The sequence below is a fragment of the Poecile atricapillus genome, chromosome 2 (genome assembly GCF_030490865.1).
Source record: "Poecile atricapillus isolate bPoeAtr1 chromosome 2, bPoeAtr1.hap1, whole genome shotgun sequence".
Classification (NCBI taxonomy): Eukaryota; Metazoa; Chordata; class Aves; order Passeriformes; family Paridae; genus Poecile; species Poecile atricapillus.
In genome coordinates, this window is record NC_081250.1 from 110,262,012 (window position 1) to 110,276,790 (window position 14,779).

At 41.7% G+C, this 14,779-nt stretch overlaps 1 protein-coding gene across 1 annotated transcript in view; it reads right to left on the reverse strand.

The window, feature by feature from the left end:
• Positions 1-14,200, reverse strand: part of B4GALT6 (beta-1,4-galactosyltransferase 6) — a 30,735-nt gene extending 16,535 nt beyond the window's left edge. The window contains exon 1 of the mRNA XM_058832590.1: positions 13,589-14,200. Within this exon, the coding sequence (XP_058688573.1) occupies positions 13,589-13,703 (115 nt within the window). The 5' untranslated portion in view covers positions 13,704-14,200. The remainder of the gene's footprint in view (positions 1-13,588) is intronic.
• Positions 14,201-14,779: the final 579 nt, after the last annotated feature.

Consider the following 14,779-nt stretch of genomic DNA (forward strand, 5'->3'; position numbering starts at 1 on the left):
AACCAACATAAAGGAAATTTGATCTGTTCTGCCAAGAACAATTTTTTACCTTCAAACAAGTAATTTCAAAATTCAAGGCTTTCCTGAAAGTAAAACCATGTGTATCTTTGCCTTTCAAATAGTACAAAAAAATGTACAAATTAACAAAAAATTCCTTTCTTCAAATTTTAACATATTTTTCATTGGTATTATCCCTTCTTTTTTCCCAAATAAGTTTTTCTCCAATAAGCACAGCTCTTCTCTTCAATATCTTCCTATTCCAACCTAAAATAAAGTGGGTTTTTTTTATATAAATCTGTTAGTAAATATTGATCTCAGAGGTAACCTCTGGAAGACTGTGTGCTTTATTCTCCTTTTTTATGTGATACCAAAAGCTAAAGTCACTTGAATTGTTAAATCTGCAGAAGGTTTATAGAGCTTTCAGCAGGCTTATAGAAGGATAACCTTAATTCACATAAACCAGGTATGGTAGGTTGATGTGGCTAACAGCTAAGTCCCCACCCAGTTGTTTGCTCACTCCCCTGAAGTGAGATGGAAGAAACAATAAGGGCAAAAGTCTTAGGAACCTGATATTGTAAAGAATTCAGACTAATGATTTTCAAACAAGTCCACAAAAATATCAAGAGGCCATGTAAATGTTCTCAATTTTTATGTGAAATGTTACTGCAGTCCAGATAATGTAGACATAAACCTTGGAAAAATGAGATTTTCTGCAAAAGCATCTTCCCTTTAATGAAGTACAACTTATCCCTTCTGACACAGAGGAGAAAAATTTGAACAAACACAAGACCTTTGTGAGAGAAAAAGTTAGAAAAGGCATTTGTCTTAAAAATAGACATCATGGAAAGACATAATTGAAAAAAAAAAACAACTCAACCAGGTAAAGTCTGCTGCCACCTTGGTTTAAGTATGCAAGAGCTGCTCTCGCTGCCAGGAAGATCTAACCCGGCCATGTTTTTATCAATTCTTGTCTACCTCCTCTTTCTTGCTGAACTGCTTGTCAACTCACTATCCAACTCTACACAAATACATCAGGAATGAATCAGGAATAAAACATTCTCCTTTCTGGGCAGTCTTTGTCCCACTACCTGGCTCTCCAGCACAATCACAGTTACAAGGAGTACAGATCTGCTCAGTTTATTCCACTATCATTTCAGCAGCTGCTCAGGTAGCAGCAGATGCTTGAGCAGTCAATTAATTACATCAGAAGCTAAAACATCAGACAAAAATCAAAAATATTAATTTAGTCCTAAAAATAAATCTAATCTATTGGTACAGGTCTGTTGGCAAAGATCTGTGACAGAGCACAGTTCATGTGTCACATCAATCAGCAGCAACAGGAACTAAGCATTCAATCCACACAGGCCAGCAGTGCAAGAGAGAAACACAGCTTTTCTTCTAGGGGGTGGGGGATGGCTGACAGCACAAGGCAGCCAGATAAAACTCCAGGAGTTGCCCTGGTGGCAATTTCCTGCCACAAGTGCTAGAGCCAGTGAGAGGAAGTGATCTGCAGAACCTCACACTTACCAAGGAGGAAGGGTTCGTTGGGGATATGAAGATCAAGGGCAGCCTTGGCTGCAGAGATCATGAGATGGTGGAGTTCAGGATCCTAGGGGCAGGAAGAAGCAAAAGAAAGCCCACAACCCTGGACTTCAAGAGAGCAGACTTTGGCTTCTTCAAATATCTGTGTGGTGGAGTCCCATGGGATAAGGCCCTCAAGTGAAGGCAGGGCAAGAGAGCTGGGTAATATTCAGGGATAATCTCCTTCAAGATTACAAGAGATCCATCTCAATGACTATGAAAATAGGTAAAATGCCAGGAGGCCTGCATGGATGAAGAAAAACCTCCTGGGGAAAAAAAAGAATCAAACCCAAAAATAATACAGTGGGTGGAAGCAATCACAGACCATGCAGGAGGAATATAGAAAAAATATCTGAGCATCCAGGGATGTTAGGAAATTAGGATGGATTTCAGTTAGGAAAGTGAAAGCCCAAATGGAACTGAGTCTGGCCAGGAATGTCAAAGACAACAAGAAGCATTTCTGTAAGTACATAGGTGACAAGAAGGAAACTCAGGAGAATGTGAACCCACTGCTCAATGAGAAAGACACACGGATAAGCCTGCAATGCTGAATGTCACCTTTTCTCAGCCTTTATTAACAAGACCAGTCTTCAGGAAGTCCAACTCCCTGAGACCAGTCTGGAGCAAGAAAGTTGTACTCTTGCCTTTGGTGGAAGACTTAAGCAAACAGGACACAGGTTAAGTCCATGGGCCCTTATGGGATGTACCAAGTGCTAAGGGAGATGGCAAATGTCTTTGCACAGCCCCTCATGAATATCTTTGATCAATCGTGACGAGTGGGAGGAGGGCCTGAGGACTAGAAGAAAGTCAGTATCACTCCTATCTTCAAGAGGGAAGACCCAGGGAAGTATAGGCTGATCAGCCTCAGCTTGATCCCAGGGAAGGTGATGGAGCAGCTAATCCTGGAAATCATTCTTCAGGTACACAAATGACAAGAAAATCATCAGGAATAGTCAACCAACTGGGTAACCTTCTCTGATGAAAGACAGATAAGGAAAGAGCAGGGGGCATTGTTGCCAGGACTTCGGTAAGGCCTTTCACACTGTACCCCATAAGACCCTCCCAGACAACTGTTGATGTTGTTTGCTGGCTGAGCAAATGGTAAGCTGGACCAAAAACTGAATGACCAAGCCCAAAAGGTGAGGTCAGTGACCAGTGATGTACCCCACAGGTCAATACCAGGTTCATTCCTGTTAACACCTTCATTAGTTATCTGGATGACAGGCAGAACGTAACCTCAAAAAGTTTATTTATGACACAAAAATGGGGTAAGTAGCTGATATGCCAAAGGGCCGTGCTGCCATCCAGAGGCACCTCAGCACACTGGAGAAATGTGCTGACAGAAGCTTCATGAAGTTCACAAGGAATTGTGCAAATTTCTGCATCTGGGGAGGAACAACCCCATGTGCCAAAATATGCTTAGGGGCATCCAACTGGAGAGCAGCTTGGCAAAAGAGGCTTTGGAGGTCCTGGTGGACATCAAGTGGAACATGTGCCAGCAATGTGCTGCAAAGAAGGCCAACAGCATCCTGGGATGCATTAGGAAGCATGCTGCCAGCAGGTCAAGGTGATTCTTCACAGCCTTCACTCAGCACTGTTCCAGCCACACCTGGTATATGTCCAGTTTTGAGCTCCACAGTGGAATAGGGTACATCGACATCCTGGAGCACATCTAACAATAGGCCATGAAGGAGAACAAAGGGACTGAAGCACTGCTCCTAGGAGGAAAGGCTGAGAGAGCAGGGATTGTTGAGCCTGGAAGAGAAAGCTCAGGGGGTCACATTATGTGTACCAAGGGCGAGTGTATATGTATACAAGGTATACGAAGGGAAACTGCAAAAAGGGACAGAGCCAGGCACTTGTCAGTGTTGCTCAGAGACAGAACCAGAGGCAGCGAGCACAAAATGAAACACAGGATGTTCCACTTGAGCACCAGGAAACACTCCTGTACTGTGAGGGGGATGGAGCACTGGCACAGATTGCTCACAGTGGTTGTGGAGAATATCCTCAGAAATAGTCTAAAGCCTTCTGGACATGGTCCTGGGCAACTGGCTCCAGGTGCCACTTCTTGAGTAGGGAGGTTGGAATAGATAATCTCCAGAGCTCCCTCCCAGCCTCAACTAACCTGTGATTTTTCTTTTCCTTCTGTCTTTCTGCATTTGTACCAACCATCGCTGTCACAGTGCAAGGCAAAGCACAAACCAGGAAGGCCAAATTTCACATGTAACCAAAGAAAACACCTAATAATGTAACCAACTAGAAGCAATTTTACTCATATCCTTATTTCACTGTATATGGTTCATAATAAGCAAGAAAGAGAATTTCTGACTCAAGAAACATAGAATCCAGGCTGTCATACAGTTTACAATTTAATCAGATGGAAAGGGCAGTGTGGACTATAAAAGAATATACATATATAGGACACCTTGGAATCAATTCTATACTCAGTGGTCCATCTCAAGCAACTGCAAGTATGAGCTCAAAGCACATAATTAATTCAGATGAAGGTTTCCTATCAATTGATACAGATCTGCATCAGCAATCATGAGCATACAGCATCAGTCATCAAAAGTCCTGGTTTTAGCGCATTATTTAAAACTCATTCTGATAACGCACATTAGGGCATTAAAGGGATCATCCTGTATTTCAGAGGACATATTAAAAATATCTGGTGAATCATTTTTTGTCTCGAATTTTTATAGCTCACTAGTTATTTTAATTGATAGACTGTTGAGGGGGAATATAAAAAAAAAGAAGTATAAAAATATCTGTAAAAGTGGCTCAATGTTTTAGATCAGGTAGCTTTATTTAAGTATTCACTTAAAGACTATTTACACCTTTTTTTAAAGAAAATGGTATTATTCACAGATAACTCTCCATTAGGGAATCAAGCTCCTTCCAAGCAGTACACCAAAAACCAAAGCATTTCTTACAATACTGCATCAGTTTATCATCCCACAACTTCACAGGAAAAGCACAAGTCTCATTTTTATATAGAAACTTAGTAAGTTATCATGCTGTACTCATACACTAAAGCAAAGCCAAGAAAATATGCCACGCACTTAGAAGCATTCAATGTAGTAAAATATACAACAGAACAAGTGAAGTTGAAACTGGGTCAATGATTGATGTTCTGAACAAGACCAGGATGTTAGATATGTGATTACTTTAAAAACACAGAAAAGTATTAATTATTACTAAAAAATGATTTTAAAATGGCAAACAAAAGATGAACTTGGAGGTCACAAACTTGATTTTAAAATGTAGCTTTTATTCTGCCAGAGCAAAACCAGAAAACCAAGGCCAAACAAACCCAAAAACATAGGAAAAAAGCATTATGTCAAGAATATTTTCAAAGTAATTAGTAAAAAGTTAACATGCCCGGACCTTAAGAAACAAAGATGATCTATCATCAGAAGAGTTGTAGCAACATTATACACTGATCTTTCCAGAGGAAGAAATTCCTGAAAAACTCAGATAGGAAATACTTCATAAAGAACACAAGGATTCTGCAAGATTCAAATGCAGTAAACATGGCTGTACAGAGAATAGGTCTTGACAAATGACCATTGCCCCTGAAGTTACTCATCTGCTAGTCAACACCTGTTTTCATGGGACTTCTGAAAAGCACATTCAACATATTGCATAAAAATTGGTATGGATTCAAACAGGTTAACAGAAAGTTCTCCAGTAGTAATTGTAAATGGGGAATCATCTCATGGGGCATTTCTAGAACAAGTCCCACATGGATCTTTTCTTATTTCAAGGTTATGCAATATCGTTCTCAGCAATACTAGAGTTAGAAATATATTACTGGCAGAGTTCATGCATGGCAAATTAATACAGAAGTGTTAAAGATTAAATTCTACGATTAATCTAAATATACAGTAAATAGAGGTCAATTGAAGATTGCTTTTGAAATATCACAATTAAAATTCTAGGAGCTAGAATATTTTCCACCAGATGATGACTTTAGTCTGTGAAATTGACTCATAAAACAATTTAGCAGTGAAGGACAATCCTCCAAGTAATGTAAGACTGCTGTAAACTAGTTCCTATTCAAAAATAGAAATTTACAACAAACATCAATAAATACTATTATAAGTGTTCAACTTCCGTAGCATGTCTTTATTTTTACACATTTGTTGTTAATTAAAAGTTTTTTTTAAAACAGATACAACAGTATGAAAAAAAAAGAAAAAAAAATTATGTGCCTTGAAATATATTCTTTACTTGATTTGGTTTTTAATATTCAATAGCAGTTTTGCACTATTTGTAAAATAATAATAAATCCAATCTTATTTCACAGGGGTAGTGAGACTGCATTTGTGTCTGTACATGTACACCTCCTTATAAGAAAAATATCTTAGAAAGACATAAATCACCTCAATCTGTTAAAAAAAACCCCAAAAGCTACCAGTGTTTCTGGAGGCTAACAGTGATCATTCAAATGGTGCAGATGGACAAATTATATCAACTGCAACAGAGAATCTTCAAAATTGTTTTTTTAATACTTCAGACAACCTCTGTATACTCATTGCAACAAGGGATACGCCAAATGGATGAGTCCTCTGACTGCAAGTCTGAGGAATTGAATAAATGTCAGTTTACTGTTTATTGGAAGACAGTAAATGAGGGGATCTCCATTTACAGTGAAAAAATTGAATCAAATTTTCTTTCTCTAGCAGTAGTTACAAGCATGATATAGTATACAATGCTCAATATAATTTCTAACATATTTTATACTATTCTATCCTCTCAGGCTATTAGTTGATTATACAGTAAAATAAGTAATAAGTAGAATAATTCAATAAATGCACAATGAACTGAAGCTAAAAAAAAAAAAAAGACAACCATAAATCTAAAAGTGAACTAATCATTGCCGATACCTTGCAAAAAAAACATCTTTCGCATTTTTAAGTCCTGAAACCAATCTCTGCACTGTGCTCACAAGAATCTAGCACTGGATCCCACACAAAGCATAATCATTGTATGCTTCTCTCTATAATATCATTGCATAATTTGAATACAAAAGATTACCTAAGAGTAAGAGCTATAGAAAGGCAAGCAAAAATAGTCCCTTGTAGAAAGAGTCTTATAATTCAAAAGCCAGTAAATAAACTATCTTTCACCACAGACAGATGTGGAAATGGTTAAAGCTTTGGCCATGTCAGTGAGGCATCACAGTTCAGATAAATGTCCCCAGGGTATGCAATCTCTCCTTCTCAACACATGAGAAGAATGCATTCAAATAACTGGCTGGTTTAAGTAAAAACCTCCTTTCATATGAGGTCTTATAATTACTTTGTCCTTGTGAAGTTAGCTGCACGCCATAAGTACCTGGGTTTTTTCTGTTTTCTGACTAAGAAGAACATCACAAAATGAATACTGATTGAAATCTTATGCAGGCAAGTTCCCTGACTAATAACGAGTAATACCTAAGGGCCTTAGGAAAACTATCAGCTAAAAATGCAGAACTACTGATTCAGAAATAAATATGCATATTTAGTCAAAGTTAATCTGTTGGTAAAAGTGAAAAACAGTCATGAATGACAAGACTACAATAATTTATTCAGCATCAGGTGCTAGGAATGACTGTGCTGGGCAAACATAATGGAAAAGTCTTTGCTCCTCCCAGGCAGAAAACTTACCCATGATACTGCCAGAGTTCAATAGGTTCAATGAGATCAAGCCCTTAGTCAAAATGCTGAGGAACGTTTGATCACTGGAAATCAGAGATCAAGCAGAGTGTTTAAACCTCAATTTCCTCTTTGCACAAGAGAAAAAGGGAAGTCCCTAATAATCAGAAGGTAAACTACAATTTCACAGGTAAAGGATTTGATGACAATTTTGTGGAACTGACATGGAAAAACTGCAATGCAAGCAAGAAGGCGGCCTCTGTAGCTCATGAAAGTATTCCTGCCTCCAAATGAAGCCTTTGATAACAGGTGAAATCTAATAAAGGAATATGGCTAAAACCAGCTCCTAAACAACAACCAGTTCTGTAGTACAAGCATTTCCCTGCAGAAATTGTGAAACAATGGGACAGACAAGTTATGTTTACTCAAGAAACTTTTAAGAGACCCATGAGAATAATTCCCTAGAAAGAAATAAAAGAAGGCAATAATGGGGAAAGAAAAATACAAACATAAACATCTACCACACCCTGCAAAACTCATCAGCCTTTTATCAGATACTTCCACACAGCATGAGAAACAAGCCAGTTGTATTGATTGTATTTCACTGCAGCCGTTGAGCTGCAGTAAACCTATCTATACCCAGGCTCTATTACAAAACCCACAGACAAGGTATTACCAGCCACCTATCATTGTAGCAAACACAATCAACAGTATCCTGCCCTGTACTGGCAACAGGATAACCAGCAAATCGATAGGAGCAACTGTTGTCTATTCATCAGCTTGTGAAATCATATTTGGGGTACCATGTTCAGTTCGGACATCCCAGAAAGAGACAAACATTAATACCAGAACAAGCCAAGAGGAAACCTTCCAAAATCAAGCATACTATGTACAAGCAGAAACTAAAAGATATGGGGTTTTTTCAGTCTTAAATAGAAATGGCTAAGAGGAGGGAGGATGCATTTTTTTGCTGTCTTCAGCAATATAGTACTGTTGTACAGAGAAGACTAAACTGAACATTTGAAAGTACTCAGTGAAAAGACACAAGGCAATGAACATAAGGTGGGATGTTACAATTATATATTACAATTTTCTCACAGTTGTCTGACACTGGAACAGGTTTCCCAGAGACACAGCAAAATTTTCATCCCCGGATTTATTCAAAACTCAACTGGACACGACCCTGAGCAATTCAATCCAGTAGGATCTGCTTTCAGCAGGAGGTTGGATCAGGTGACTTCCAGGTGCCCCTGCCAATCTAAATTATTCTATAATCAAACAGCAAGTCTTTAGAAATACTACAACTGCCACAGATGCCAGGAACAAAGAATATCAGCACAAAGGCTGTGCCCATATTTATGGGCTCAGAGCCAGGAAGCATTGATAAACATTTATCTTGCTGACAGCATTTTCAGCACTCTCCTCCATTTCTGCACAAGTTCAAAAAGGAGTGATATCATTCTTCCTCCTAGGAAAACTAGTTCCTAGTAACAGAACAGGAAATAGATTTATATAAAATTGTGAGCTAAAACCAATAGAGATGTTTCCAAGTTCCATGTATGCTGCACAGCTACCTTTTGGCTAGGACAAACAAAGAAGCAGAAAGATTTTAATAAAATAAGCAGAAGACCATAAGACAGAAAACATTTGCTGTTTTTTCCTCCTCAATCTCATTTCACCATTCAGGATTCTTAGTTACTGATGTCAAAGCAGACTGCATCTTCTTTGATCACTGCACTGTTTCATAACCAGTTCTTATTTGAACTGCATAGGTCATTATGTCCAAGGTAGACAAGCTAGAATCACAGATATGCTGAGTTGGAAAGGACCCATCAGGATCATCTAGTGCAACTACTGGCCCTGCACAGGACCCCTCCAAGAACATAATCATGTGCCTAAGAACGTTGTCTAAACACTTCTTGAACTCTGTCAGGCCTGATGCTGTAACCTCTTCCCTGGGGACCCTGTTCCAGTACTCAGGCACCCTCCAGCTGAAAAACTAGACTGCAGTTGACTACAATATGGAGAGCTCTAAGATATTCTTCCACCCAATCTAGAAAAGGTTCTCTGCTGCAATAAGACAGAAAGGAATAATCCAGGGATGAATAAGAGACTGTTTTCTGAGATCTGCTATGTCGTCCAATGTAATTTCATTTATAATGCTGAGAGCAAATGAGAAAAACAGGAAAAAAAGGGGAAAATTGTCTCTTGCAATACTCAGGTTGGTTTGGCAGTGAAATTAGACCAGAAAATGCTCTCCCTTGGTCACCATTGCCTTGTTAATTTCTCTTATTCTCCTAATCTTTGGATCCTTTCCACAATGTAAACTCAAACCTACACACGGGTTCTGGATACCTGTCACGACCAGATATGGATTGAGTCCCTTTCATTACTACTTTTATCTATAACACTGAAAAAAAACCCCTACTGGTGCCAAATATTCCTGCTCTCAGCTAGTTTCTTCAGCTTTTAACTAATACATGAATATTTGAAACTTTCAATATATCCTTATTTATATATTTCAATGAAGTTTCAGAATCACAGGCTATTAATTCAAAATAAGAAATTTCAGTTTCTGCTTTTACCAGAGGGGCATCAATTGAAGTGCTGTCACAAAAGTGGTCATTCTGGAAAAGCAGCCCCTCTTATCTGCTTTCATTGAATACTTGGGACTATCACACAGAAGTGTCATTAAACATTTAAATGAAATTTTTAAATTTTAAACATTTGAAATGTTTTTTGACCATTTTAACTTGCCATCCTATCCCTTAAGGTTTTCCTCTGAAATATCCACTGAATCAAACAAGAAATTAAAGGAAAAATTAAAATTAGGAAAATAGTTAGAAATAGTTAGAAATCAATCTGCTCTTGTGTTTCAGCTCCTCTTACTATCAAAAGATTACCAGGGTGCTGAGGTAGGGCTGCAATTACCTCTACCTCATCCAATCATCTGTGCTTACAGAAAAAGAAAAAATGAACAATCCCAACATAGTGTATAAATTCTTTTCAACCATTTAAACCCTATATTTTTATATTATTTGCAGTACTATATGTCTTCACCTCAAAACACAGAACTATGTCTGAAAACATGAAAATGTGGTTTGCCTCCTCTCATATTCTGAAGTACATGGAATATTAAAAGCTTCTATTTCCCAAAGAACTAACATTCTGAGAGGTCTCTTCAAAAAACAAACAAAACCAAAACAAACAAAAAAACTCCAGTGATATTATTGCAATATCTGTAATTATGGTGCAAATGAAAACTTTTAAATATTAGACAAATAATTAGATACCTTAAAGTATGTAATTAAGATTTCTTTCCTTTAAACAAATTGTCAATATTTCAAGATGACCTCAACTGCATTTCTTACAAAATTTGTAGTTTCATCAAAAAAAAATGCAGTAACTATTTTATAGTTTGAAGGACAGAGGGAATGTGATAGTGACCTCTTTGAGAATTCTTCCAGTGCCAAGGGCTTACAGGTGCAGATGTCTTTTTCCTTTGATAAGCCATTAATTTCTTGCCAAGGGGAACTCCCATTACATTAGCCCATAAGAATTTAAAATTTCAATCAAATTTGACATCTCAGGAAACCATTCTGCTGCATAACTCACTTTCCCTCTCCCACCTTCCAGTACACTGCTAGTCCATAAAACATCTGGGAGTCCAACTTCTCCCTCTCTTTTCAGTACCTCTACCACAAAGAGAAGCCATCCAGGGAGCAGCTCCAGCTCCCTACAACACAATTAGAATTTTCCTCCTCTCTGACATTGTACCCTGTAGCTTGTTGAGGAAGAAAATGTTCTTGTGAACTAAAGATCTCCAGTAAAACTTATCTGTACACATAAATTATGACAGATCCCAACCATTTATGACTTAGCTGCAGAATATATTTCATGAAAAGCTGCTAATAGGTAAAGTGGCTGTACTTCAATAAGCAACCTTTAGCCTTCCTCCTCTCCACACACACAAAATCAGCCTTGACTTAGATGCATCTATTTCATTACACTCAGTAAAAAGGTGCAAACACAGTGAAATACTCTATTCTATCACAATATGCAAATACCATGAGCATACAGCATAGGATTATTAGATGAATCATCTGCCTGTAAACTTGGGTGTTCCTAAGTGCTTTGAAAATCTTCTGTTCTTACATTTTCACTATGCAGTCAGGAAGCTTGTTGGTTTTTAGATAATATCTGACCTTCTCTCTCTCCATTCCACACAGGAACATTTTAAGGAGCAAATTCCTGGGAAATCAGCATTACATCTGCAGGCTGATAGGCTGAGATATATTACTTTCCTACTGCCCTTTCCTTTACCATTTTCTATATTCTCTTCCCCAGGATTCTTCAGACCAGCACAGCACAGCAGCATTTCAAAATGGACCCAAGAAGTGCCACAGACAAGGAATAGAATAAGTTCATTATTGCAGGGTTTTGACTTAAGCTGGATGAGTTCACAACACAACCAGATACATTCAGGGCAGCACTACATTGATCAGTAGCTAGAAAGAGTTGTAATCTTACAAACTCATGTAACTACCCAAGATTTTTGCATTGTTAAATCACATCTTGAAAGGGCCAACTACAGTATTTGTGTCTGAGATAGCAAGAGAGACTAGTTTGATTTTTTTTTCCCCCTCAAATTAGATCAGACCTAATTAACCTGCCTCAAGAACACTTTTGGTACATACAGTTGATTTAATTTAATTCCTGTTACAAAGGAAAGTGAATACACATGTAATCCCATAGCTGAGAAGAAAGATGAAGTCAGAAATTAAAAGTCTCATCACTAGAGGCTCTGATTCTGAACAAGGTACTGCATAAATCTTGCTTAGTGAAACAATGTACTTCCTAAGAAAATACCCATTGGCAAGAAACATTTAAGTAACAAAGTAAAACTATGGCTGCAACATTATGTAAGATGCTATAAGTTTCAGTTATAAAGATGTAGAAACTGTACTTTGCTATTAAAATCATATATCAATTATTTGCAATTAAAGTCTACTTTATTTATGTATCCTCCACTAGCATCTCAAAGACCTGAGATGTCTAAATGGACATCAGCATCATTCTCACTTGGAAGACTACATCACATCCCTTTCAGCAGAGAAACACTGACAGACAAGAAAACTCAGAACTCCAATCCTATAAATATTACATATTTCCTAATTTTGTTTTTTTGTATTTATTTGAACTAGAAGAATAACTGGCAGACTTGTCAATATTGTTGGAAGTACGTAAGTAATGGAGAACTATAGAACAATAGGTGAACTATATAGAACTATTTAAGTATAGAAGGAACAATTGCACCTTGAAAGTGTTTACAAGTTAAACAGAAGATAGTGAACAAGAGGGAGACAAACAGCATAAAGACACAATCACCAGGAAACAATTCCTGAAGATTCAGTGTGGACATTTTGTAGTAAGGACTACAGAGAGAAGTTTTAAGCTCTAAGGATAAAGAGACAGGTGATTTTGCAAGTATTTAGGTACCACCTGATAAGAAAGAAGATGTGCAGAAGAATGCGGCAACGTTCCCTGGGGGGGAAAAAAAGGAAAACATTCTCTAATCAAGAGACACACAAAACAGGGAAATCCCACGGAGCACCATAGAGGATACCACTGGCCTTAGCTCTGGGGTAATGCTAATCATTTCTAAAAGGATCATCCACTGAGAAACAGCCTGATGGTCTCCCAGTAACAGCAGAAAAGTAAACTAAGGAAACCAGCACTTTTTTTTTTTTTTTGGTCTGTTTTAGACACAAACTTGCACAGCTATTTTATGAAGCTTCTTCTAAATCAACGGTTTGTCTCCCTCTGAAGTGGTTCCTTCAGAAGTGGAAGTTACCCAACTGTAAAACCTGTGAAGAGAGAGAGATCCCACTAACAGAAGTAAACAACAAATGTTCAAACTGGTTCTTCATTTTTGTTCACACGGGCTTTATTATTAATGCAAGTTACTAACAATTTGAAAGATCAATACATTTAAGTGACTCCAGCAGTTTTGCCGTTCTTTCCCGATTCATACCACTGTAACACGACGAAGCGCTGAGCCGATTTAGTGCCTCACTTTGCCAGCCTGAGAAGCAAGGGCAGCATCCACCTACCTCGCGATGGCAGATGAACCTTCTAGAGCGTTTGAAAGCAGCAGAACAAAGATGCGGGATCCGCGCACGTTACCGCCGCCCCCGCCGGCCGCCCCGACCCTTCCCGGGCAGGCGGGATCGCGTCCCGACAGCCGAGCCGCCCCTCGCCCGGCGCCGCCCGTGCCCTCCCCGCCGCGGTGGCAGCCCGGGGGAGGCGGGCGCGCCCCCCACCACCGCCCTCACCCCCGCTCCCCGAGGGGGCGGCTCCGGACTCACCGATCCCGGGGGCCACATAGATGAAGTAGAGGCAGGATGAGGAAAAGGAGAAGAAGAAGATGAAGGCGAGCATGGAGCGGTTGGAGACGCGCAGCGCCTTCCGCAGCAGTGGCATCCTCCCGCCGCGCCGGCCGCCGGCCGCTGCGCTCAGTCCCGGCGAGCCGCGGCGGCGCTTCCTAGAGGGAGGCGGCCCGCTCCTCCCATGGATCGGGCGGCGAGAAGGTGACTAGGGGGCGAGGGGAGCCCCCTCCCTCCCTCCTCGGGAGCGGGGCTGGCAGGGGCAGCGCCGCGGTGTGCGGAGGAGGGCGGGCGGCGGCGCTTTGTGGCCGGTCCTGCTGTCTCCCCGCGGGCGGCTGGAGCGGGGATGCCCGCCCGCCTCCGCGCTGCGCCTCCGGGCGGGCTGAACCGCCGCCGGAGGGAGGGGCCCCCTTAGCGCTGCCGCGGGGCTCGGGGAACGCTCCCGCCGCTGCTCACATGCCGCCGGGCGCCGTGGCCACCCGCTCTCCCGCCTGCAGTCCCCGTACTAACGGCGGCGGCGGCCGCAGCAGCAGCAGCATCCCCGCTGCCAGAGAGCAGAGTCACCTCCGCGCTGCGCCCAGCCGGGCCCGGCCCCGCCGCTCCCGCGTCGCCCCGCACCGGGAGGAGCCGCCCCGCACCGGGAGGAGCCGCCCCGCACCGGGAGGAGCCGCCCCGCACCGGGAGGAGCCGCCCCGCACCCGGAGGAGTCGCGCGGCCGCTGCGGCGGTTGTGGCGCGCGCGAGCCCCGGCGCGGCAGCGGCACTGCGGGACTGCAGCGGGCGGGCGAGCGAGCGGGCGCGCGCGCCCCTGCCCCGCCCCCGCGAGCCCCGCGGGCCAATGGGGAGCGAGGGCGAAGCGAGCCCGCGGCCGCCGATTGGCTGTTGCGCGCGCGAGCGTTGGTATCGGCGGGTTGCGGGCAGGGGGCAGGGAGCGGGTGAGGCGGCTCGGCCGGGCCCCGCGTCCCGGCCCGCTCTGCTCGCCAGGCGCTCCCGCTGTGGCCGGCCGGCCGGCGTGGTTACCTTTTCCGTGTCCAGTCACCTCGGCCTCGCGCAGAACACGGCGGGGCCGTATTCCTGCCCCGCCCGTGCCCACTTTCTAGCGCTGGTGCCTGTTCTTCCCCTTCCTTCCTAAGCCGGCGCTGCGGCTGTGACACGGGTGGATGTCCTTGTGCTT